The sequence below is a fragment of the Diadema antillarum genome, unplaced genomic scaffold, assembly GCF_040938485.1.
Source record: "Diadema antillarum isolate AM-2024a unplaced genomic scaffold, OU_Dant_1.0 seq00000313_RagTag, whole genome shotgun sequence".
Classification (NCBI taxonomy): Eukaryota; Metazoa; Echinodermata; class Echinoidea; order Diadematoida; family Diadematidae; genus Diadema; species Diadema antillarum.
The window spans coordinates 120,243-143,073 of NW_027271333.1; the positions used below are offsets into that span (position 1 = coordinate 120,243).

General features: G+C 38.8%; 1 protein-coding gene across 1 annotated transcript in view; it reads left to right on the forward strand.

The window, feature by feature from the left end:
• LOC139730449 (maestro heat-like repeat-containing protein family member 1) overlaps positions 1-22,831 on the forward strand; it is a 46,781-nt gene that overhangs the window by 14,196 nt on the left and 9,754 nt on the right. The window contains exons 15-34 of the mRNA XM_071641292.1: positions 475-533; positions 1,037-1,144; positions 2,350-2,469; positions 3,251-3,373; positions 3,989-4,138; positions 5,614-5,816; positions 7,266-7,402; positions 8,182-8,285; positions 8,927-9,037; positions 9,938-10,073; positions 10,602-10,714; positions 11,659-11,811; positions 13,104-13,258; positions 14,425-14,590; positions 15,366-15,586; positions 16,653-16,793; positions 17,681-17,795; positions 18,682-18,828; positions 20,084-20,272; positions 21,144-21,299. Of these exons, the coding sequence (XP_071497393.1) occupies positions 475-533; positions 1,037-1,144; positions 2,350-2,469; positions 3,251-3,373; positions 3,989-4,138; positions 5,614-5,816; positions 7,266-7,402; positions 8,182-8,285; positions 8,927-9,037; positions 9,938-10,073; positions 10,602-10,714; positions 11,659-11,811; positions 13,104-13,258; positions 14,425-14,590; positions 15,366-15,586; positions 16,653-16,793; positions 17,681-17,795; positions 18,682-18,828; positions 20,084-20,272; positions 21,144-21,299 (2,807 nt within the window). The remainder of the gene's footprint in view (positions 1-474; positions 534-1,036; positions 1,145-2,349; positions 2,470-3,250; positions 3,374-3,988; positions 4,139-5,613; positions 5,817-7,265; positions 7,403-8,181; positions 8,286-8,926; positions 9,038-9,937; positions 10,074-10,601; positions 10,715-11,658; positions 11,812-13,103; positions 13,259-14,424; positions 14,591-15,365; positions 15,587-16,652; positions 16,794-17,680; positions 17,796-18,681; positions 18,829-20,083; positions 20,273-21,143; positions 21,300-22,831) is intronic.

The window sequence follows — 22,831 nt, forward strand, 5'->3', positions numbered from 1 at the left end:
AGCACTTACCGAGTGCGCGTATGCTTGCTACTCAACTTCAAAGTCCAGTAGAAGTGTGGTACTTCTGTGCAGTTTACGCTTTCTGTGCATAATGATTATAGATGGTAATGATTATATTGGATGTCATTAATTCATGGAATACCAGGGAATATTGCACTCATCTTCAGTTCATACTATAAAGGCCCTAACATGTGTAGTATTCCCTGGTATCCCATTCATAGCCATCCAATATAATATAGATATTTTATTTTGTCTCTTGGATGGTAGTGATCTCAGATTATTTGACACATGAGAGGCATAAACATTCCACGAGCCATTTCCAAGTGAAAATCACACACGCATGCAGCAACAGACCCACACACACACACACATGCACTCGCATATTGTACATATCCATACATACATACATGTCGTCAGTTTGTACCTTTTCAAAATGTCTCAATTTTTTGATACTTTATTTTTGTATTGTGTTAGATAATCTTGATGACCCAGACAAGTGGTCCCAGAAGTCATGGGAGGACCTCCTCCTCAAGGTGAGAACCAGCTGTGAGAACCAGCTGGTTGCCATGGCAACTATTCCACTTTGAATTCTTTGTGAAAATTAATGCTGTATCCAGGATATGTTGTTATGATGTACATGTAATGGGGTGGTGCTCCTTGTATAGACATTCTTAGAAAAGAAAATTGTTACAATGTGAATGTGTATTTACCTAAGATCCTTTAGATTTCCCCCCTATTTCTGTACAATAACTATGTGTTAGTCTGAAATAAAGTTTGATAACAAAGTCAAAATTCAAAGGCAGTGATATAATCACAAAAATCTCAAAGCACTCTGAGCAGAATGTAAAATGCAGGATTAAGTGTTTAGCAGAAAAAATATACATCAGAGAAAGAAAAGTGAAGTGAAAGAATTATATAATGACACACTTACTGTGTGTCCGTGGGAGACAGTGCTGCGGAGGTGTGTGTAGTCATTCTCTTTATTGGGTGAATTTATGGTTTTGCTTGTATCACACACGTTGTTCCTGTGCTTCAGTTGCTGTCCAAAACTCTGGACGATGCGCAGAGTGAGGACTGGATTGGGGAACTGGGAGCAAGCTTCGGAGAACAAGTGGCCCTCTATCAGAACATGCCAGAAGAGAAGGTAAAGCAACCACTGCCACAATTCAAACAATTGCCGTTTCCAAATGGGAGTAGGATAGAAGTACAGTACTCTCTGCATAATCGGGTAGGCTCGGGCAAAGCGTTTCTTACGCGATTAAGCGGAGTACCCGATTAACAGAAGAACACGTCTCATTCACATTTGACACACACAATGTGTATGTACATGTATTGTACACCGCACCGAACATCTACACTGTATGCTTAACACGCGTGCTTGCAAGGCACATTATACATACCTTACACTTGCTCAGTCAGGAGCAATAATTTACACTGTTGTTATGGACAAATATGTCTTCATAAAACTTTGTGGTTCGACTATAGACTCCTCGCTAACGTGGAAAATTGGACATGCATGATTTCTTAAAGTGTTATATCTGTGATAAAATGTGGTTAGAAAGTAGATTAGACGAAAATTATTTACCCATTTATGCGGAGAGGCAACCCGATTAACAGGTAATTTTAATGTGCATTGGAACTGACTTTGACATATCTACCCAATTAAACGGAGTACCCGTTTAAGTGATACCCGATTACGCGGAGAGTACTGTATTTTTCTGATTCAAATTCTGGTTCCCTGTCCTAAACTGGAGTGAGAAAACTCAATTCTTCGTATTCCATTTACGCATTCTGTCTCTGACAACATTGATCGTTTGACATACACTGATGGGAGATGTTAGAGTGTATGACCCTGACCTGTGTTCATTGGTCACTCATGGCCACTATGTGATACCATTAGTTGTCAAAGGTCAGTATCAACTTAACACTGTTAGCAATACAAAATGACTTTGTATTATGATGATGGGTGTATACCATTATAGCTTGGCATTTTCCTGTTATAACTGTGTAGTATGACACATCATGTATTGCTGCTTTTTAAATCATAACATTACATCTACAATCATAACCCAACGTTACCGTGTATGTTTGAAGAGTACTCTTTCTTCTCTTCAATTTTATCTTACCACAACCAAACATGCTTTAATAATGGGTGAGATTTTACAAAATATTAGACTGATACAGTTGTATTACTCTTCACTACCTAGGTGATTTTGTATGTGGAAGAATCAGAGTTTACTGTGAAACCAAGCTTGAAACTGTAGAGATGCGCCCGTATGCACGGTCACTGACACCATGCGTACAATATTCTAACTCATGTTTGTTTGTTTGTTTGTTTGTTTGTTACAGAATTTCATGTACAAATGTCTAGGCATTGTGATGAGAAAAGTGACCAACAAGCAGTTCATCCAGAAACATCTCGATATTTTGTTTTCCACCATCAAACACAGCAGCCAAGTGGAGAGAGAGGTAATTGAATCATCTTTAGGTGTCTAACTACCACACAAACTCAATCAGTCATGTTTGTATGTATTTGTGTGTGTGTGTGTGTTTGTCTAAATGTGGCTGAATCTTTTTGTCAAAGTAGAAGAAAAAAATGCAACTGATATTTTGAAGCACTGGGATTTTATAGTAAGATCATAGTTCATAGCAACACAGATCACAGTTTAGTTATGAATCTTTATATGCTTGGAATAATACTTTTAAGTGTGTCCCTAATTGATATGGAAAGGGGAATAAAAGAGCACTCTTGTCTTAATGACATTACAGCTTTATCATCATTGCTCTAAACCTTCAGCAAAGCACATGATTATCCACCAGTTCAGATGCTACAAATACAGGATATAGATACATTGCATTTCTCTTGAAGAATCCTCCACAAAGTTATGATTAACTCTTTTCATGCTTTGAGTGCTTTGGCACAGAGAACCCCATAGCATTGTGTACACTGTCCATAGTCCCTTGCGCAGAAAGGGATAAAGAACCAACTCACTCTAAACACCTCGTCTGTCAGGGTATGTTTAATCAGAGCTTGACCCCCCATCCCACCCCCCCCCCCCCCAGAAAAAAAAAAAAAAAAAAAATTATATATACATATATATCATTGAACAGCAGCAAGAGACAAGAAGAATCCTGAACCCTTTATGTACCATTGAGTTTTTATGTCCACAGATTTCACAGGCATACCTATAGACAGGATATTAATGTGGCACTCAGAGAGTTAATGACTTGCTCTGCCCTCACTTCACAGGGTTGTGCCATTGGTCTGGGCTTCTGTGCCTCCTCCCACCTAGACCTGGCCCTCACCAAGCTGGAGACGGTGGTCAAGGGAGAGATGTCAAGAAAGTCCAGTGGATTCTTCAACTTTGGGAAGGTCTGACATTTTTTGCTTCTTTGTCTGTTTTGTATTTGAGCTAACATTTGAAGTACTGATCAATTTGTTTTCTCTTGTATTATTTACTTTATAATTGTGTATCTTAAGAATTGAGCACCCTGTCTTACTCCTAGAGTACTCTAAATGCAGAAATATATATTCATTTTCATGTATTTCATGCTACTTTTGGCAAGCACAGATTCTAGAACCCCCGATAATATCTTCACAATTTGTTGTGCACATTTCAAACCGGTTGATTTGTATCCTGCGACAACTGATGTCAATAATACTAGCAAAATTTCAAGGACATTGTATGATATTTTTGCAAGTCTATTCCCTCTCCAAATGTTACTTGTTGGATGAAGTACTGTTTAAACACCATGACAATTGGGCAATATGTCAATTTTTATGCATGGAATTGTCAAATCAATTTCAGTCCTTTTTGGGTATTGGATGAAAAAATACGAGTAAGCAGTTGTGCAGCATGAAGGAATTGAAGAACCAGTGATTGCATTTTTTGAGTCGCTCAGAGCAAAAATTCAATTACGTGAAAATGAAAATATGTCAAGTAATCTATACAAGGAACTGTTTCCATCTCTGTTGCTTCATCGTCAGGACAAAGGCGGAGAGGACACAGGGAAGATTAAGAGCACGGTGATGCTCTGCTATGGTTACCTGACACTGTACGCTCCCACGGACATCATCGCCTCCAGGGTGGAGGCAAACATACTCAAGAACATCAACCCTCATTTCCAGAATGTCAAGGTGAGCTCTGTGATGTCATCCGCTCCCGTTGGAGATCTCTCCAAATTTAGCGATGAATGTGATTTCTTTCTTTCTTTCTTTCTTTCTTTTTCTTTCTCTGTTCTTTCCTTTCTGTCTGTCTGTCTTTCTTTCTTTATCTCTTTTAATCTATTTATTTCTTTATTCACATATTTGAGGAGTTTGACTGTAATCGAGTTAACTCCATTTTTGTCAATTTGTGATATCTGTGATTGAACCTGCAAAAAAAAAGCACAAAGAAAATAACAAGATTTTTGTTGTCATAACTGCTAGAATTTCAATAAGTGAGGTATCATTGGAAAGGGCTTATTTTGCTCTATGTAATGATGGGCTTTATTCCTTATTCATTTTCATGAAGTAAATGCTCCTTGTTTCTTGTATGCTGAAGTAAACTCATCTTCACACATCAAGTGCAACTTTTCTGAGTGCTTGGATTAGATTATTTTATTTTCGAATTCATTGTGGATCCCAAAGCTATCAATCAGTGGTACAATGTCATATGGCACCATGCAGCTGGTTTTGATCATGAGTAAGACATTGTTAACCTTCGTTTGTCAGTATGCCATACAACAATACTTCATTCAGATTTAGTTACTGTATACGCTATAATTTTCGCGTACATAAATTTTCGCGAATTGTCGCTGTCACACATTTTCGTGCGTGGTTAAATTCGTGATTGGGGGACCAGAGAAAATATATAAAGTGGCAAAGAAAGTGTGAATTCTCAACTTACTAGCAAATAAGAATGATACTAGTTATACACTGCATGAAAAAGACTTGCCAAACTCTGCGAACTAGTAAGTTAGAATTCAACATTTTTGAAGTGGTTAAGTCCATCGCGCTAGATTTCTGACGAGTGGTCCCCTAGATTTCTGACGAGTGGTCCCCTTGCGATAATGGATTGGCTCTCTACAGTATTCGTAAGTAGACGTGGACGTGCGTAAACAAGCTTAGCCAGTATGGTCTGTTCGGTAAGCCGTGACATGGTATACTAGTACTGAAATGTTTGTATCATCAAGGCAAGGGATTAATTTTGGAAGGTAATATTTTCGCGTGTTGTTAATTTCGCGAATAGCTCCCGACTCGCGAAATTCGCGAAAATAAAACCCCCGCGAAATATATAGCGTATACAGTAGTTCAGGGAGTGATACTAGTAATGACTGTGACTCATGTTTTCAGAATTGCTTTGTAAAAGTTCTCTTTTTGGGAATTATGTTGAGATGTGCCCTCAGAGTATGACTGCTAATAGTGAAATGAAGTGCTGTACCAAAACTTGCTTCACAGTATTTGATGTTCTTCCATCAATGTCTAATTTTCCTCTTTATAGAATCACCATTGTTGAAGATGGGAGATAAATCAATTATCAGATTAGGAAGCAAATTTGAAGATGTAGGATATCAGGCCCATTTGTATTTTGTACCAAATAAAAGGAGAGTGTATTGAACTTTGGTTTCCAGGACACGGCGGTAAAGCAGAACCTGATCCGAGCCGTGGACCTGATCGGCAAGGCTCTGCACCCAGAACACCTCAAGACTCGCTACTCGTTCGCCAAGAAGACCGACCTCCTGGGTCACATGATGACCTTCATGAAGGCAGACAGCACCAAGGAGATCACCACGGAAACGAGATCTCTGGCATTGCAGTCGTGCGCCACCCTGGTGTATCCTTTCTACAGGTTGTCATTTTGGTCTTATCTTTTATGTGTGTGTGTGTGTGTCACACAGCATATAGATTTGAATCCCATTCTGTGATTGTAAGTACTAACATCACCAGAAATTCTTGTGTTTCATGAATATATGTGAATTGTTCCATCTTCCAATATCTGTAAATGTATAATTATCATATATATCTATCTTTTTTAATGAAGGTGGAGTCAACCCCCTCCCCCATAGTGTTTTTTATGCCTCCGCCACGAAGTGGTGCCGGAGGCATTATGTTTTCGGGTTGTCCGTCCGTCCGTCCTTCCGTCCGTCCGTAATGAATTTTGTGGACAGGGTAACTACCAAAACCTTTTGAGGTATCCTAATGAAACTTGGCATGTATGTGTATTAGGGGATGAAGTTGTGCCTATCAACTTTTGGGTGCACATGCTCAAGGTCAAAGGTCAAAAGGTCAAGGTCAAATGCTTAAAATTTTACTATTTCCCCCATATCTATGCAATGCCTGAAGATATTTTCTTGAAACTTAGTGTATACATGTACTACCCAATTAAGATTCTCTGGTGAAAGTTTGGGGTCATGAGGTCAAAAGGTCAAAGGTCAAAAGGTCAAGTAAAATGTTAAAATTTCACTTTTTTCTCTGTATCTTGGAAATTGTTCAAGGTATCTTCATGGAACATAGTGTATATGCATCTACTGACTGGCAGTGGTTATCTAGGGAATTTAGGGTTCATGGGGTCAAAGGTCAGGGGTCAAAGGTCAAGGGCAATACTTCAAAATCTTACTATTTTCCTTATATTTATGCAATGCCAGCAGGATATTTTTTTTTTAACTTGATGTATGCATGTCTAACCCAATAGAGATTCTCTGGGATTTTTTTTTTGCCAAGAAGGTCAAAGGTCAAAAGGTCAAAGATCAAGTGAAAGTGCTCAACTTACTTTTTTCTCCATATCTTGGAAGTGGCTCAAGTTATCTTGAAACTTAGTACATGCTGAATTTATGTATGTTCTGCCTGACAGTGCTTCTCTTATAAATCAAAGGCCAGATGAAAATGATAACAATTTACTGTTCAATACAGAAATTGCGCTTTTTCTCCATACCTTGAAAATTACTCAGTGCATAAACTTATGAAATGGTCAAAGTCAAGTTAAAGTTCTTAAATCCCCAAATACATGCTCTCCTATTCATCCAATTAAACATAGGTCAAGGAAGGTAAACATTCAATACATTTGTGACAAACATGTCATTTTAATATTTTGCCAATTTTGTGAAAATGTAATCACACATTGTCCACATGTACTATAGACCTATTAGGAGAATCATGCATTATGGCGGAGGCATACCAGTCGCCATAGTGACATTTCTAGTTTATTTCATGTAGTGAAATATCCATGGAAAAGAGAGAGAAATGAGAAAAGATTCAGGAATCTTCCTTGACACCATGCTGTCAGGAAACTTGACCCCCTGCTGAGTGATGCTGATGCATTCACACTGATCCAGACAGGTGTGAACTGCCTCTTCAAGCTGCCAAACTACCCGCTGTCTTCCGCTAAGGGGAAGGAGGAGGTCAAGGAGGAGGAAATCAAAGGTGAGGGTCTGGTCAGGGGATGGTGCTGGACTAAAAAATGCCCAGCGGTCTGTTCCAGTATTAAAGCTCTAAGATCAATCCTAAGTTCAAGTCAACTGATCTTTATAGGGACGATTTTGGGATCAATCAGTCCTTAAAAGTTAGGAACTGTTTCACTATAACAATTTTATAACAATATCTTTAATAGGCCCTCTTTGCAACATTATAGAATGCATGTTGAATGTATATGTATCCTTCCCAATTAGATCTGATCTGTATCTGTCCCAACTTTTAATTCATTGTTTCGCTTGATATAGTTCCCATGTTAGTGAAACAGGGCCCTGATTTACTCGACACACTGTCATCATCATCATTATCATCCTCATAATCATCAACGTTCAGGTTTAGCATCATCGTCGTCATCATCATCGTCGTCGTCTTTATTATTTTCAACATCAACATCATGACCAAGTCCGTGTAAACATTCCCAACCTTTTAGTGGCTGTATTTTTTTTTTTTTGGTCTAATTTGTAGAGAAATGGCACCTCTCTATGTGTGTATCCACTGCCAAGGTATGTGAGGTTGTGAAACAAACTAATGCAGTCAAGTCATATTCAACTTGTCACTTTAAGTGTCTGTGAGGTTGCAGTGTTTTAAAGTTAACATAGTTTATGCAGTTGCTCTTTAGAAAATTTTAAGTCATTCATCGCAAATCTCAGATCGATTGATAATAGTGGCTAGTTCGATTATCTGATCGGTGGATGTTGAAACTGAGGATTACTTTTCAATGTTTCATGCAGAGTTTGACTTCTTGATTGAGACATCCCTGGATAGTCTAAATGACATGTTGAAGGAACTTCTAAGGAAAGATCTCACACCCATCGGCTTCCAGAACATCTTTAAGGTGAAAAAACCTTCAGGATAAACCTCTCCCCAATTTCTCCCCCATTCCATGTGTGATTGACCAGAGTATGTGACTGTGCTTTGTGAGAATTTCAAACTACAGTAGCCTAGCAATTTCAAGTTTGATACAATTGTAGATATATATTTGTGGTTTGAAGAACATATGTTTGATACAGAAGTAAAGAGCAGCATTAAGGCAAATTCATGTGTTGGACGTAAAATAACTCTACTAACCTGCTAAGAGTATTTTAAGTATATGTTTTACAAGACTTCAAACATGATTTGATTATGAATGAATGCTAATAGCAATAATAGTGCTAATATCCCAGTGCAATTAATCTATAAGTACTGATGTGAAGATGTCACAGTCTTTTGTTATAGCTTTGTGCTGGTTTCAAACAAGATATCCTTGCACATGGCTTCGGACAGTGGGTTGGAACCAGCTTTGAGCATGGTTAGCAACGGTTGTGTTTAGAACTAGATTCCATATAAACAATGAATGGCTTGACATCACACTTCGGTACTCTATATGACATGATGTTTAGTATGACCTCTACAACTGTACTTGCAAAGACCATTTCTCCTTTTCAAAACTGATTTAGATTGAAAATAATTTTTACCATTTTGTTGTGAACACCATAGCATCTCCATCCGTGGATGCTGTCCATCGAGGGTCATGAGAGGCAGCGAGCCGTGGAAGCCACCTCCGTCCTCCTCCTCTTCTTCTTTGAGAACATCGTGGACACGACCGGGGTGAGGAAGACTCAAGAACTGAACCATGCTGTGTTGATGGATGTGTGCTGATGGATTGCTCTGTGTAATCAGTGTGCAAAAAAAAAAAAAAAAAATCTAGTGTCCTGTATCACAAAGTTAGCTCAGCAGCATGATGAATGTTTGTACCATGCCTCAATCATTATGGTAGGAGTTAGACGTGAGCTATGTTTGTGCAGATATTTGACATGTATGCATGATGAATCAGTGGTTGCTGTTTTGTTAAGCAGTATATCTGGGTCACATTTCAGAAAAGGTTGATACGATGGCAACTTCTGCTGGAATGGCAATTGTCATAGTAATGACAAGAATCCAGCTTCCTGATTGGCTGTTGCTATTTGAAGTTGCCATTCCAGCAAGAGTTACTATCCTACGTTTTATGAAATGGGTCCAGAAGTGCAGTTCGCTGAAAATAAAATGGAAGTATTTCACTACAGGAGGAGTTTATATAACGTGACTTTCACCAGCATAATTCAAAAGTGATGAGTTGATGATGGAATGATTCCAAGTGATACATGTACATTGTTTCTGTAGGTATACCAAGATAGCTGGCTCCCTGTAAATGTTACCGGTTAATCTTTTATTATTCTTTTTTCTTCACTGAGTTGCATTTTTTTTTTCCTACAGTAAATCGCAGGGATACCAGTAAAAAATGTGTGCAAGAATGTAATGAATAAAAGAGAAAAGTTGGGGTTTTTTTGCATCCTTTTAGGTTTACATAGACTTGGCAATACTCTCATTTTATTTGTATCAATGTAAATAGGTTCAATAACCCTTTCTGCGCCACAGGTTTTGGACCATGTGTACAATGCTGTGGGGTTACCTGTGCCAATCAGCACCTGAGTCACACATAGGGTTAACATAGTATTTGCTCATTGACAGGGTCCACCGGCCTTCACCTGTATGGGTGAGATTCTGGCTCACTTGGTGCCCCGCTGCTCCGACCCCTGCATTGACCTAAGGTCACAGGCCATTGAGGGTATCCAGATCACTCTCAAGTTAGCCCTCCTGTTTGAAGGTACTGGTACATCTTATCCTCATTGAGCTTTGTGTGAGTTAATGGGGGAGGGGCAAAACTTGGTGAGCAAAATGTCTATCATTCATAAAATAAATAAACATGATATAGGTAAACAAGATAGATGGGTGGATGGATGGATGGCCGGATGTGGGTAAGGTCTTTTTTTTTTCTTCTTCTTCTTTTTTTTTTTTTCCCAGTAACATTTGACTAGCAGTGCCAGAGCTCTTGAAGTGTTAGAGCATGTTGTACATGTCTTTGTATACATCAATTCCATAGAAGTGAGTTGAGCTGATTTAGATTCAGCTGGATGGCATTGCATGGGACTGGATTAGAATGGATTATGTTTGATTAGATTGGACTAGATTGAATTGAATTGAATTGAATTGAATTGAATTGAATTGAATTGAATTGAATTGAATTGAATTGAATTGAATTGAATTGAATTGAATTGAATTGAATTGAATTGAATTGAATTGAATTGAATTGAATTGAATTGAATTGAATTGAATTTTACTGAATTTGCTTCAGGGAGGGCAAGAGACTACAAAGACAACATGGTGGAAGCTCTCTCTGTGTTGAGGAAGCGAAGCTCAGCGACCGACGCCCAGTCCCTGTTTGGTATCATCAGTGACCTTTCCAAGGTGAGTCATGTTGACAGAGGTATCTTTATGCCATTCCAGTAGTATGATAATGAATGCAATATATTTAAGCTGGTGCTGAGTAACGTGACTAGACAATTAACTTGACCTGTGGTTACAATCTTCATCATGTACATGTATGGAAGAGCAGTGAAAAAAAAATAAATATAAGTGTAGAACTTATCAAAATGAGGTCAAATAGCCTCCAAGGTGTGCACAGTTAATCAATCCCCAAACTCATTTCTTCGGTTCATTCAGGAAATTGTCGTTTCATCGCCAGCTGGCACAACATTTTTTGTCAATTTCTTTCTGAAGATGGCTGCTTGGAGTAACCACGTACATTTTCATGATAGCATAGAAATACTTTTTTCAAAAAAAAAAAAAAAAAGATCGAGACACCTTCTGCTTCTTATCTTCAGGTACATGTGTTGGCTTTGTCCTGTAAATGTAATGCAGTTATAAAAGATTTGATGTTTCAGTTTCGATCTATTTCATTCATCATTAAAACAAAAGAGATGTTTTAACCCGTTGAGGACGAGTCCTGAGTATACTCGGGTTAGTGTGTATGGGAAATGCATATTGTAGCAAAATCAGTCCGTCCTCAACGGGTTAATCATGATGTGAATCTTCGTTTTCAGTGAAAATAAACCTATTTCTGCAATATGACTCCTCCCTAATGTTGCTAAAGATTGTGTTTACCATATAAAATATTTCTATATTCTGTCAAAAAGCAGAGTACGTTTCTCATGTGAAAGTTTATGCCGTGACTGTAAACTTGATACTATAACATGTTCAAGTAATGAGTCACTGCTGCACTGCAGTAAAGGATGATTTTTTACCACACCCTTTCCCCCTTCCACCACCCTTCCATCGCTCCCATTCCCCCCCCCCCCCCCCACAATGTACTTAAATGGATGCCTTCTTGAAATGTAATGTCCCCCCCACAGGCCCTGGCGAGGCGGGTTCCCAGTGAGCAGCTGGAAGGCTTCGTCTTTCTGCTCATTGACGGTCTCCTCGACCAACAGTCTCACTGTTCCAGCGGAGCGTGCGTCGTCCTCAACACCATCCTGAAGTCAAGAGGCATGGAGCTCCTTCCTTCAGTGAGTAGAAGATAAAAAGATGATCTTTTCTTTTCTTTGAGTGATACAGAATAAGTCAGATTTCTCATAGACATTTGTCATGTGGTGATGGTGAGTATCTGGAACCTATATGATCAAGGTTGGGTATGAACTGTCAATATGAGTCTCTTAGATTGTGGCACGTGATGTATAGTAGAGCTCGTCTATAATACTGATATAATGGGATGAGATTATTAACTCTTTATGTGCCACATTCGCACATCCAACTCAGTCGATGGCGTGCCATCTTCACATATTCCGCTCAAACACACAAACCCACCCAAACCGATCGATAAATCGCCAAATGCCACAGTACAATGAAAGCGTTTCTAGCGATTCCGTTCCTCGCGTCCATAGCTTGCATTTTATGTGGTGATTGACTAAAAAACAGTGTTTCATACTAGATTTGCGTGCAAAATACTAAGTTTCTGTAACTGCTTAGTGTGCAAATGTCATACATTTACAGTAATGTGGCTACTGGGCATTTGAAAGAAGAGCAAATGTAGATTTGTCATAGAATTTACATCAATGCAAAGCTTAGCATTATCTCTAGAACATTGCTCACTTTCTCTATAATTTAATATAAATCTATAAAAGTTAGCATAGATTTTGAAGACAGAATGTGTTCTCAATGCATGACTACATTGGTGTCTCAGAATAATGTGGCACGCAGGGGGTTTCCACCATGGCACATACATAAAGAGTTAAAGCAGAGGGATGAGGATGTGCTATGACAGATTTTTATCAATTGTCTCCCTCTGTACAAATGTACAGTATTTGTAAGATGCTGATCTGTATTCTAACAAACATGTTGAAAAAAAAGGAACCAGTGGGATTCAAACCTGTCATCTTCTGCTTTCCAGTTTAACATAACAAAGTCGGAATTTCAGAGCCTTGGTATTCGTTCCAAGTTCATTGTGCCACCGCCGGCAACCAGGGATAGCCTGGTGGTAGTATCGCTGTCCAGAAAGCAGTAGATGACAGATTCACATCCCATCGGTTCCTTATTCCAATGTGTTTTTTAGAATGTAGATCAGTAGTTGCGATCTTACAAATACATTTTTATACAGAGGGAGACAACTGATAAAAATCTTTCATAGCACAAGAAATGACAAATGCATAATCATGATACTAGTAACTCTATTGGTATATTGGTGATGATGATGATAATCATTGTTATTTTGTTGTTGTTGTTGTTATTGCCATCATTAGTGTAATTTTTGGTGTCACAGCTACTGATAATTGTGTGCCTATTTGTTGTTTTCTTTCTGTAGGTAAGGAAACTGATGGCAGCACTGCACACCAAGCTGAGTTCTATCACCTTCCCTCAGACCAGGACAGGTACGCTGCGGGCCATCCGCACCCTGGCCTCCACCCACCTAGAACCGGTCCTCAACACACTCCTCAGATTCCCCCTCCCATACGACCAGTGAGTATACTCAATTCCACCAAATGTGTTTAGACAGCTTCCTGTGTTTTTTTTTTTTCCATGGCTTAAATGTTGAGCTGGGTGCACAAGCAGACCTTTCCCCCTCTTTGCTGAGATTGTATCAATGCCAATCAAATACCTTCAAATGACTTTTGGTGATTAGCCATTTTGGCATAGAATTGATCAAAAATCCACTTAAGGCATTATTTACCATATACAGATGAAACAAAAATCCAGCTTTAGTGCCTTGAAATATTTCTAAAATGTGAATTAGGGATAGAAACAACAGATGTAAAAATTTGAATCAGTATTTTTTTAATCAATATTAAATATTGTTTGATATATATACTGTGAACAATATTTGTAATAAAAATGTTTCTAGGCTAATCTGTCTACAGATATGGTTTAGAGGGAAAAATGGTGATATCTCCTTATATTTTAGGCTTAATTACAAACATTTTATAGGATGTTTTAGGATGTTTTGTGATACAAATGACCGACACATATGCATTAATTCTGGTACCACAAGCATCTTTTAAATCACTGCTTCCAATGGTAAACAGCTTTTTTAAATGATTAGGATGAATACTGTATACGCCGAATATTTCGCGAGGTGTTTTTTTTTGCGAATTTCGTGAGTCAGGTGCTATTCACGAAATTAAAGACACACGAAAATATTGACTCTGATCCCAATGTGAATGTGGCGTATGCGTGCACACCTCTCCGGTTAGTACAGGACTCCACGATCGCGAATTCAACCACTTGCGAAATCGTCGGGAAGTCCCGATTCGCGAAAATTTAGACTCGCGAAATATATGGCGTATACAGTGATTACAGAACCAGTGTATACGACCTCCATGGAGTCATCTTGCCATACTGTCAATCATGCACCATGCACCATGCTGTATTTACTATTTGTGTCACCAGCTTGCTTGCATTGAGTGGATATAAAGGAGTCTGTGATGAATTGATATGATCTGTACTGATTGTGGCTGGGATTCATGTTTCTATGCAATGAAAGAAGTGATGCATTTGCCTACCAAGGACGAAGCACAAGAATACCTTCACAAAGTCCCATACGCAGGGCAATGTCAATATCAGTCAGGCATGACTCGGTTAATGAAAAGCTTGGTACATGGTCATCTTCATGTCCATCTCTGATGCAGGCACATCATGGAATGCTGGCGGACTTTGGCCGGAGATGCCGGCCTACTGCAGGCCATCTTTGACCGGTGCCTCGATCTGATGGCCAGGAACGTCCACGTCGAGGAGAAGGTCGATCCAAAGTCTCGCAAGGTCCTCTCCAGGATTGCCAATTTGCTGCCACTGTCTGTGAGTGTCATTGATGCCCTATATAATGTATAAGTGGAGATTTTTGCACATTGCGTGCAGCATGAAACAAGCATGAAAATAAAAGTGAGCGAATGTTTTGGTTGTTATATGTAATATTATTTTATGTCTTTGAATTTAAGATAGGTATATTGAAGCGGTATTATTGCTATGTACATTTGCAAAAATATCCACTTTTGCAGTAAGTAATCTGTTAAAGCCTCCTAGCTCACAGTCATACATTTTCTTTACTTTTGTTTTATTATTTATTATATATGTAATCATTTGTAATTTCTTTGCTTGTTTTTTTTCCCACATCTGTCACGAAGAAAAGTCTTCATTTTTTTTATGCCTCCGCCAACGAAGTGGCCGGAGGCATTATGTTTTCGGGTCGTCCGTCCGTCCGTACGTCCGTCCATCCGTACGTCCGTACGTCCGTCCGTCCGTCCGTCCGTCCATCCGTCCGTCTCGTTTTGTTTTCTTCAATATCTCAAGAACCAATTGTGTGAAACTGTCATCACACATTGTCAAGACCTTGTACTATAGACCTATTAGGAGAACCATGCATTATGGCGGAGGCATATCAGTCGCCATAGCGATATATCTAGTTTTCTCTCTATCCCACTTTAATTTTTGTCTCATTCAATTCAGGGTCATTTGATTTACACAGATTCAGTAATATTTCTGAATGTCATAGCTATTTCAAAATGACATCAAAACTTACCATTTCCTGATTTATCAAAGCGAGGAATTTTGCCTCTACCCCGAATCTCTTCAGGTTGTGTCTGCTCTGACGGAGACGTTCCTCGTGGAGGAATCGGAAGACGTCGTCTCGGACAACTTCCCGCGGCTCTTTTCCGGACTGCTGGTCTACATCGGCTCCTGCGTGGGGAAGGTCAAGCCCCCCAGCTTGAAGTCAGACCAGATCCAGCAGGAGATGGTCAATGTGAAGGACGTCAAGGCCTTTAACAAGGCTCTGGCCATCATCTGCCCTGGCTTGTGAGTTTGTTTGTCTTTTTAAAGGCATAATGCCATTTGCAGATGAAACAAAAACTCAGCTTTGATGCTTCAAAATAGTTCTAAAATGTGAGTTAAGGATAGACACAACCAATGTACAAATTTTGATCAGTATAATTAATGTTAAGTATTGTTACATATACAAAATGTGAACAATAGCTATAATAAAAATGGTCCCAGAGTAAACCATCTGCAGCTATGATTTATTGAGAACAATAGTGATATCTCCTTATATTTCAGGCTTTATTGCAAAAATTTTACATTGTAGGATGTTTTGTGATTCAACTGACCTACACATATGCATCAAATGTGATATCTCGAACATTTTTTAATTCACTGCTCCCAATGGTAAACAGTACCTTTAAGTGGGGTCTGATTACCGTAGACTTGCACTGATCATGCTTATGGGTGCCTTCAAAGTTTCACTGAGTCTGTTTCAGGTAGTGACATTTTCAAACATCATATTAAATGCATCCCTATGGAATGAAATTCACAATTGCTACAGAATATTTATAAAATCTACCTGTTTTTAAATCTTTATGTGGAATGCTACAAAATCATGGATCATATCAAGGAGGTTCTCTCATACCTCCTTGATCATATCAACCAATTCAATCCACAGTATGTGTCATTGTCAGTATGTATAGAAATAGCTGTACAAAAAGGAAGTGCCTTGTGTGTCATTTGTCTTTGTATATCATCAACTGTGTTCATCTGATATTGCCTAACTGTGTGGAAAATGCTGATCAGGATTTTGGGTAGAACATCATGTTGTCATCAGGGATTATGAATAGATTACCTGCAGGATTGTGAAAGTAGTTTGTGTCAATTTGTAATGCATGTCAGGATTGTCACAAGTGCTGAAGTGAGCTGGAAGATATCTATTTCATTGGGCAAAAAGAATTATCTTCTAAGTTTGAAAAAATATTCTGATGAGCTTCATTACAATAAATTCTTGCTGCCAAGTAGTAGTTTTGAAGAGAGGATGTATGACATTAATCTATGAAGTTAGAATATATCGCCATATTTTGTTTCAAACTTTGTGTAGCCTTGCAACAGAGGCGATGAAGGCGTTGCTAGCGAGGGGCCCCAACTCGGCGGACCTGATGGACTCTCTGAGCAAAGAAGGGGTGTGGAACAAGCTTCAGGAGGAAGATCAGTATGAAGAAGGTGTCGAGATTCTTGGAAGGTGAGTGAACAGTGTAGCATTTTATTCTTTGAGATCTTTGGTATAACTTCCCTTGATATACTTGCCTCATATACACGTTTATGAAAAGCCCACATGTTGTGGCATGTGAAGGTACAGGAGAATGAAACCCAAATATATAGATTATATGGATTGGGTAAATGCAGAAATATTCCTAGAACATATCAGTGAAGTTTAAAAACAAAATCGGACAATCTGTTAGAACTTATAAATTCAAAAGCTTTTGTTTGTTTGTTTGTGTTTGTGTTTTTTTTTTTTTTTTGCTGTTTTTACATCGCTTCATAAGAAGACTACAACAATTTGTTATGTCTCAGGAAAACAATGATATATAGAAAATGCAAAGAGAATTGCATGAAATTTCTTTAAAAAAAAAAATGAAAAATACACATTCCTTCCACTTGTTACTGGCATATGTTAAGGGTAATAATATTCCCCCTGCCTTCTGAAAGAGGTAAACCAAGTGCTCTGTCATTATGCTGGAAAAAATGAAAATAATATATTAATATGATTATGTATGTATATAAGTATATATTGTCTTTATATGGGACAATAAGAGCCAAAGTAAAGTGATATTTGAAATAAAAAAGAGGTAAACGTAGAAAAGGTGTGCTCACTGTAAACAGTAGACTGTTAATATCAGCTGCTCTGATTTGTGGAAAGCAAAATCACATGCGCCTCCTTGTCTTCTCACCTTGAATATGACATGCAAAAAGTCTGTATCATTTGCGAATAATGTCTACAAAGCTACGTTTATAGTATTTTATTTATGGAAGTAAATGCCAAGGCAAATTGCAGTGTGTTTTTGCATAAACATCATGATACATGGATGCATGGTAATGAGACTCCTCTGGTTTGATTCATTGATCCAGGGCCGTTGCTGAACACCGTGGTAATTACGTAGCAAGAATCATTGGGGCCCTCTCACCCAATCTCAACAGTCTGTTTGACACTCAAAGGATTGTTACAACAGCCTTCCTTGCTGAGGTAATCACCAAATATGATCCTAGAACTTCATCACATCAGCAGAAGTGACTAAACTCATTATATGTCATATGAGTGCAATTGCAAGTAAAATATCGTTTACAATGTAAGTGTCTCTATTATACATTCAAGGAAAACATGATGGTGTGTGGGTGTGTGTTTAAGTGTGATTGGCTTTATTTAGTATGGCCACCTAATCAAGCACTTACAATTGTAAATGATTATGAGCAAGCTACCAAGGGTGAGTCCCTTCCAAAAGACCAGGCAATGCCTCGCCTCAGGGCACAACCACTGCTGTTATAGGACTTGAACCAGGAGCCTCATTATTGAGAGCCCTGGTCTTGTCCTCTTGGCCACAAGAGCTCCTCACATAGATAATTTCCTATTCTAAACCGGATTGATGACCATGACATCCCTGAAAGTATTTCTCTTTCAAATGTATAAGGCTTATCCATCTGATTTTGTTCTTGTTGTCTGAACTTTTCTTGTCAATCTTTTCACTGGAATGTACAGAGATTGTTCATGTGTAGTGATTGCCAAGAAATTGAAGAATACTGCTGCTCTACAGTGCAAGCAGTGTGTTGTGCAGGACATTTTGTGCTCTTTGTGTACACTTTTGTGTACTTTGAAATGTGATGTAACATTTCTTCTCAAAGTTTATGCATGCAATTTACACTTATCTGTAGAACATCCTTGGCACTTTATAATCTTGTGCTTTCTGTCAAGATTACCACATAATTTCTCTGATATGGAGACTTAGGAAGCATATGATTTTTTTCTTTAAAACCCCATTTCAGATTAGCTCAGCTAATGAATGCCAATCATCCATTTGAATTGTTGACAAGGATTTATGCATAAAGGTCTATGCACTTTTGATCTCATTTGCTAGCTTGTGAACCAAAAGTGTGCTGGCGATATTTCCCAAGTGGAGATCATCATGAACAACCTCCTCGGGCGACTGGTGGACCAGAATGCTGTCGTGCGCAAACTGTGCGTGCGAGGGCTCGGCAACATTGCAAGTCTAGGGTCGGCACAGGTAAGCTTCGTGGAAAAAAAAAGAGTAAATAAATCACTGACAGCAGAGATCAGTGATTGATTATTGTTTATTGTTTGTGAGGTTCATCACTTTCATGTATAGTGGAAGTCTGTGAACATATTATTTTCAACATAGCGCTCTCAAAAACTGAGCGACAATGTTTTGCATTTGCATGTGGAGATGTCATGTGAGAACAAAAATGTTTTAATCGAATTGTAGCTGATGTTACTTTCACTTTACCAAGTTACATCTTTCCCACACCTTTCCTTAAGACATTCCAAGTCTCCATTAAAAATCTCTTCTAGATTTCTCAGTGCCCTTAATTACAATCCTCTTCTCATTATCTCTATGTATATCAAAAACCCGTGTAGATGTTGCTGCTACATTCATATTGCCTTTGACGTATCTCGTGTATTAGTTTTTCCTCTAGACATCGACAAGTATCTGTTAAGTTTTAATCCCTAAGAAGGTAATCTCAGGGCATCTGTCTTTGGTCCAGAAGTACTCTACTACCAAGTTTTAATCCATGAAAAGCTAAATCTTTGCTTTTTCAGCAATAGGTCCAGATATCCTCTACCACCAGTTTTCAGTCCTTAAATGCTACCAGTGGTTAATCTTTTGCTCTTTCCCTATAGGTCCTTAAATAGTTTACCACTGGCCATTCTTTAATCTGTGAAAAGCTAAGTCTTTTTACTTCTCTCGCCAGAGGTTCAAAAGTATTCTACCACCATCTTTAAATTCATGAAAAGCTAAATCTTTGGGTTTGCTATAGGTCCAAAAGTACTGTTGAAGCTGTTATTTTTGCAAATTTTCAAATTCTTGTTGGGCCGCAAATTTGACAACATTCGAAAATATTGAGGATGGACAGGTATTAGAGCACTGACAATAGCCCAAGTAACAAGTTGTGAAAACAGCATTGTGCAGAATTATCTCTACGAGAAAATGACTGCTATTACAGTACTCTGCCATCTACTTACAACCCATGAATTAAGCGTAGGCATTAGTGCACTGACAGCAACCTCAATGTCAAATTTGCAAAAAGAGCATCTTGCGAAATTATGTCTTCAAGAAAATATCAGCTTTTACAATACTCTGCAATCAACTTCAATCCATGAAAAGCTGTCACTAGTCCACTGACGGGAAAACAGCATCTCACAAAATTGTATGTCTGTTAGAAAATGACAGCTTTTACAGTACTTTACCAGCAACTTTCAATCCATGAAAAGGCTTAATGGTTTGCTTCTTTCCTCCACAGGTCCAAAAGTACTCCACCACGGTGCTCTCCTCCATGATGGCCGGGATGGATGACAAGGATGACCCCGAGGACAGCATCACCCTGGAGGCCATGTCTGGTCTCACCCGCATCCTCATGGAGATATCGGAGAGCAACGTGCGACCTGTGCTCATCAACGTCACCCTCCGCATCCGGCCCTGCTTCGAGAAGGTGAGAGATTTTTTTACAGTGGAATGTGAGGAGTGACCATGCCGGGATATACTGACAACAAGAGAAACCTAATACTTTTTTGTTTTGCAGTAGCACGACCAAAATCAGAAGCAAAAATTATATCTCCTTAAGGGAAATGCTGCTTAGAGATTTTCAGAATTTAAAGGGTGTGTAAAGTTCGGGTCGAGGTGAGAATTTTGCTCTATGAGATGTCAAAGATCATGCAATTCTAAGGGGTATCAAAAGTTTATTTGATGAAAATCGGTTTTGAAATGGCTGAGATATCCAAAAACAAGATGAAACAAAGATATCCTAATAAAGGTGGGGCATGTCGCCTTTTATTATTATCACTTTTTTTGATACCTCAGCCATTTGAAAACCAATTTTCATCAAATAAACGTTGAATCCTTCTTAAAAATACATGCTCTTTCATGTTTCATAAGATGTTTCTCATTATCTCACCTAAGAATGTTCAAAACATGAATCCCCACCTCAACCAGTACTGTACAGTCCCTTTAACAAATAGGTATTATGAGAAGGATGTGAATACTGTAAAACCAGAAATGTTCAAAACTTTGGAATATTTTTTTCAATAGGAGCTGACTGCCTTTTAAAAAAAAACTTTTGAGAAATGCCACTGGCATCCACTGCATTTTGTAGAAAACCACTTTTGTGTGTGCATTGTACTTTTGCAAGTCTTGGCTCCCAGCTAAATTCGCGAAAGTTTCATGCATGCAAAAATTTCTGGTTTTGCCGTATCTCTGTGACGTGGGGAAAAGACTCTCTTGCCAAGTCTGTCCCTGTCTCTGTCATTCTTTCAATGTCTTTCTCTTTCTCTCTCTTTCTCTCTCTCTCTTCATTGAATGGCCAGGATCGAGCCTCGGTGCGAGCTGCGGCGTTCACCCTGTTTGGGAACCTGAGTCGGTTTGGCGACGGCCCCTCGCGGGATCCCTTCCTGGAGCAGATCCACACCAACTTTGTCAGTCTGCTGCTTCACCTCAATGACGAGGATGATGACGTCAAGGCGGTGAGTGGTCTGTGTCTACAGGATGACTGGTGATAGTTGGTTGCCATAGTTACCATGTAGACTGCTACAAAGATATGGGATCTAAAGTAAGTGATTAAGAAAAAAAAAATAAGGTTGGTAATGCTGACCAAAATGATTATGATGATTATGAAAAATATTGGCATGTGGTAAGTGTAGAGTAATCTAACTGCTAATCATTTCCACCTTTGTAGAATATCATTTCTGCAAAAGCAAATTGAAGTCATTTGATCATATAGTAGACCAGCCAAACCTCAAAAAAGGCTCTAGATAAGGATTCGACGGCATTTTTTGTTAATGCTCCGTTCTCATGCTGAAAGTCTTGCAAAAATACTAAGGAATAGTGTACGGCCGGATGTCATGCGCGTTTTTGCCGAAAAATGTCATTTTTAGCACAAAATTCAAAAGCATGTCAAAAATCACGATTTTTATTTTTTGCTTGCATTCAATTGATATTTGAAAGATCATGAGTTTCAATTGTCTCTTTTAATGAAATTACGATTTAAATGTGTTTCCTTAGCAATTTAAAAAGTCATTTTGTACAGCCATATATGGGGCTCTCAAATGTTTGGGTGTTGTTTTTTCGAAATAATATTCACAGATTAATTAACGTTCTGCAAAGTTTGCTTTTCCAAGCTAATTAGATGATCTTCCAAAAGTAATTTAATGTTTTATAAAACTACAAGTGCTTCTTTAATTGAATGTGTCAATATTATTTCTAGTTTTCTTGAAGAAATCTTTACTTTTAATCAAAACTCTGAACTTGCAGGAACTCAGAAAATGCATTTTCGAGCATTTTCCAGTAGCCCCGCGCAGCTTGTGTGCGCGCAAATACTTAATACGTGTGCGTACGTCTACCCCTACGAGCTAGCTACAGGTAACATCTCTCGCGCGAGAGCTGCATGTTTCGGTCGTTGAGTTGGAAACGTGGTGACTGGAAAAGGGACTATTTCCTTCGAATGTAAGTAACTTAGTAAATAAATACATAGTTCTTTATTGCACTGCATAACGGAACTTAAAAATCTGTTTTGATCTAACAGTTAGATATACAACTTTGATCTGAGACTTGGTTAATATCAAGGTTCAAGCGCTAGTACTACGTTAGGCCGATGTCCTTAATTACTGTATTTCGCACCGATCCTGTGGGCGCGGGCATGCCTACCAACCCCCGGGCCGCCACCCGACCGTGCCGGCGGTGCTTGCTAGTGGAACACCGATAATTCCGTAAAGCACGTCTTGACACGGTGCAAAAAGAGGCCTAACAAACAGGTCTACGTCTAGATTTAGGTGTCTTGTTCGTTCGATCTAGGTTTGTAATCTATGGCCTCATCACGTGCAGTTGGACTGAATCCTTGTCTACTGTTAGGTCTAATCTATCTAACGGTTACACTCTCTCTAACTGTTAATACAACTGTACTAACGTAAGTGTTAGACATTCTAGCTAGAGGGGGTAGTGTCACTCTAACGTTAGTGTTAGTGTTAGAATGTACGGCTACTCCTGTTATTATGCCAAA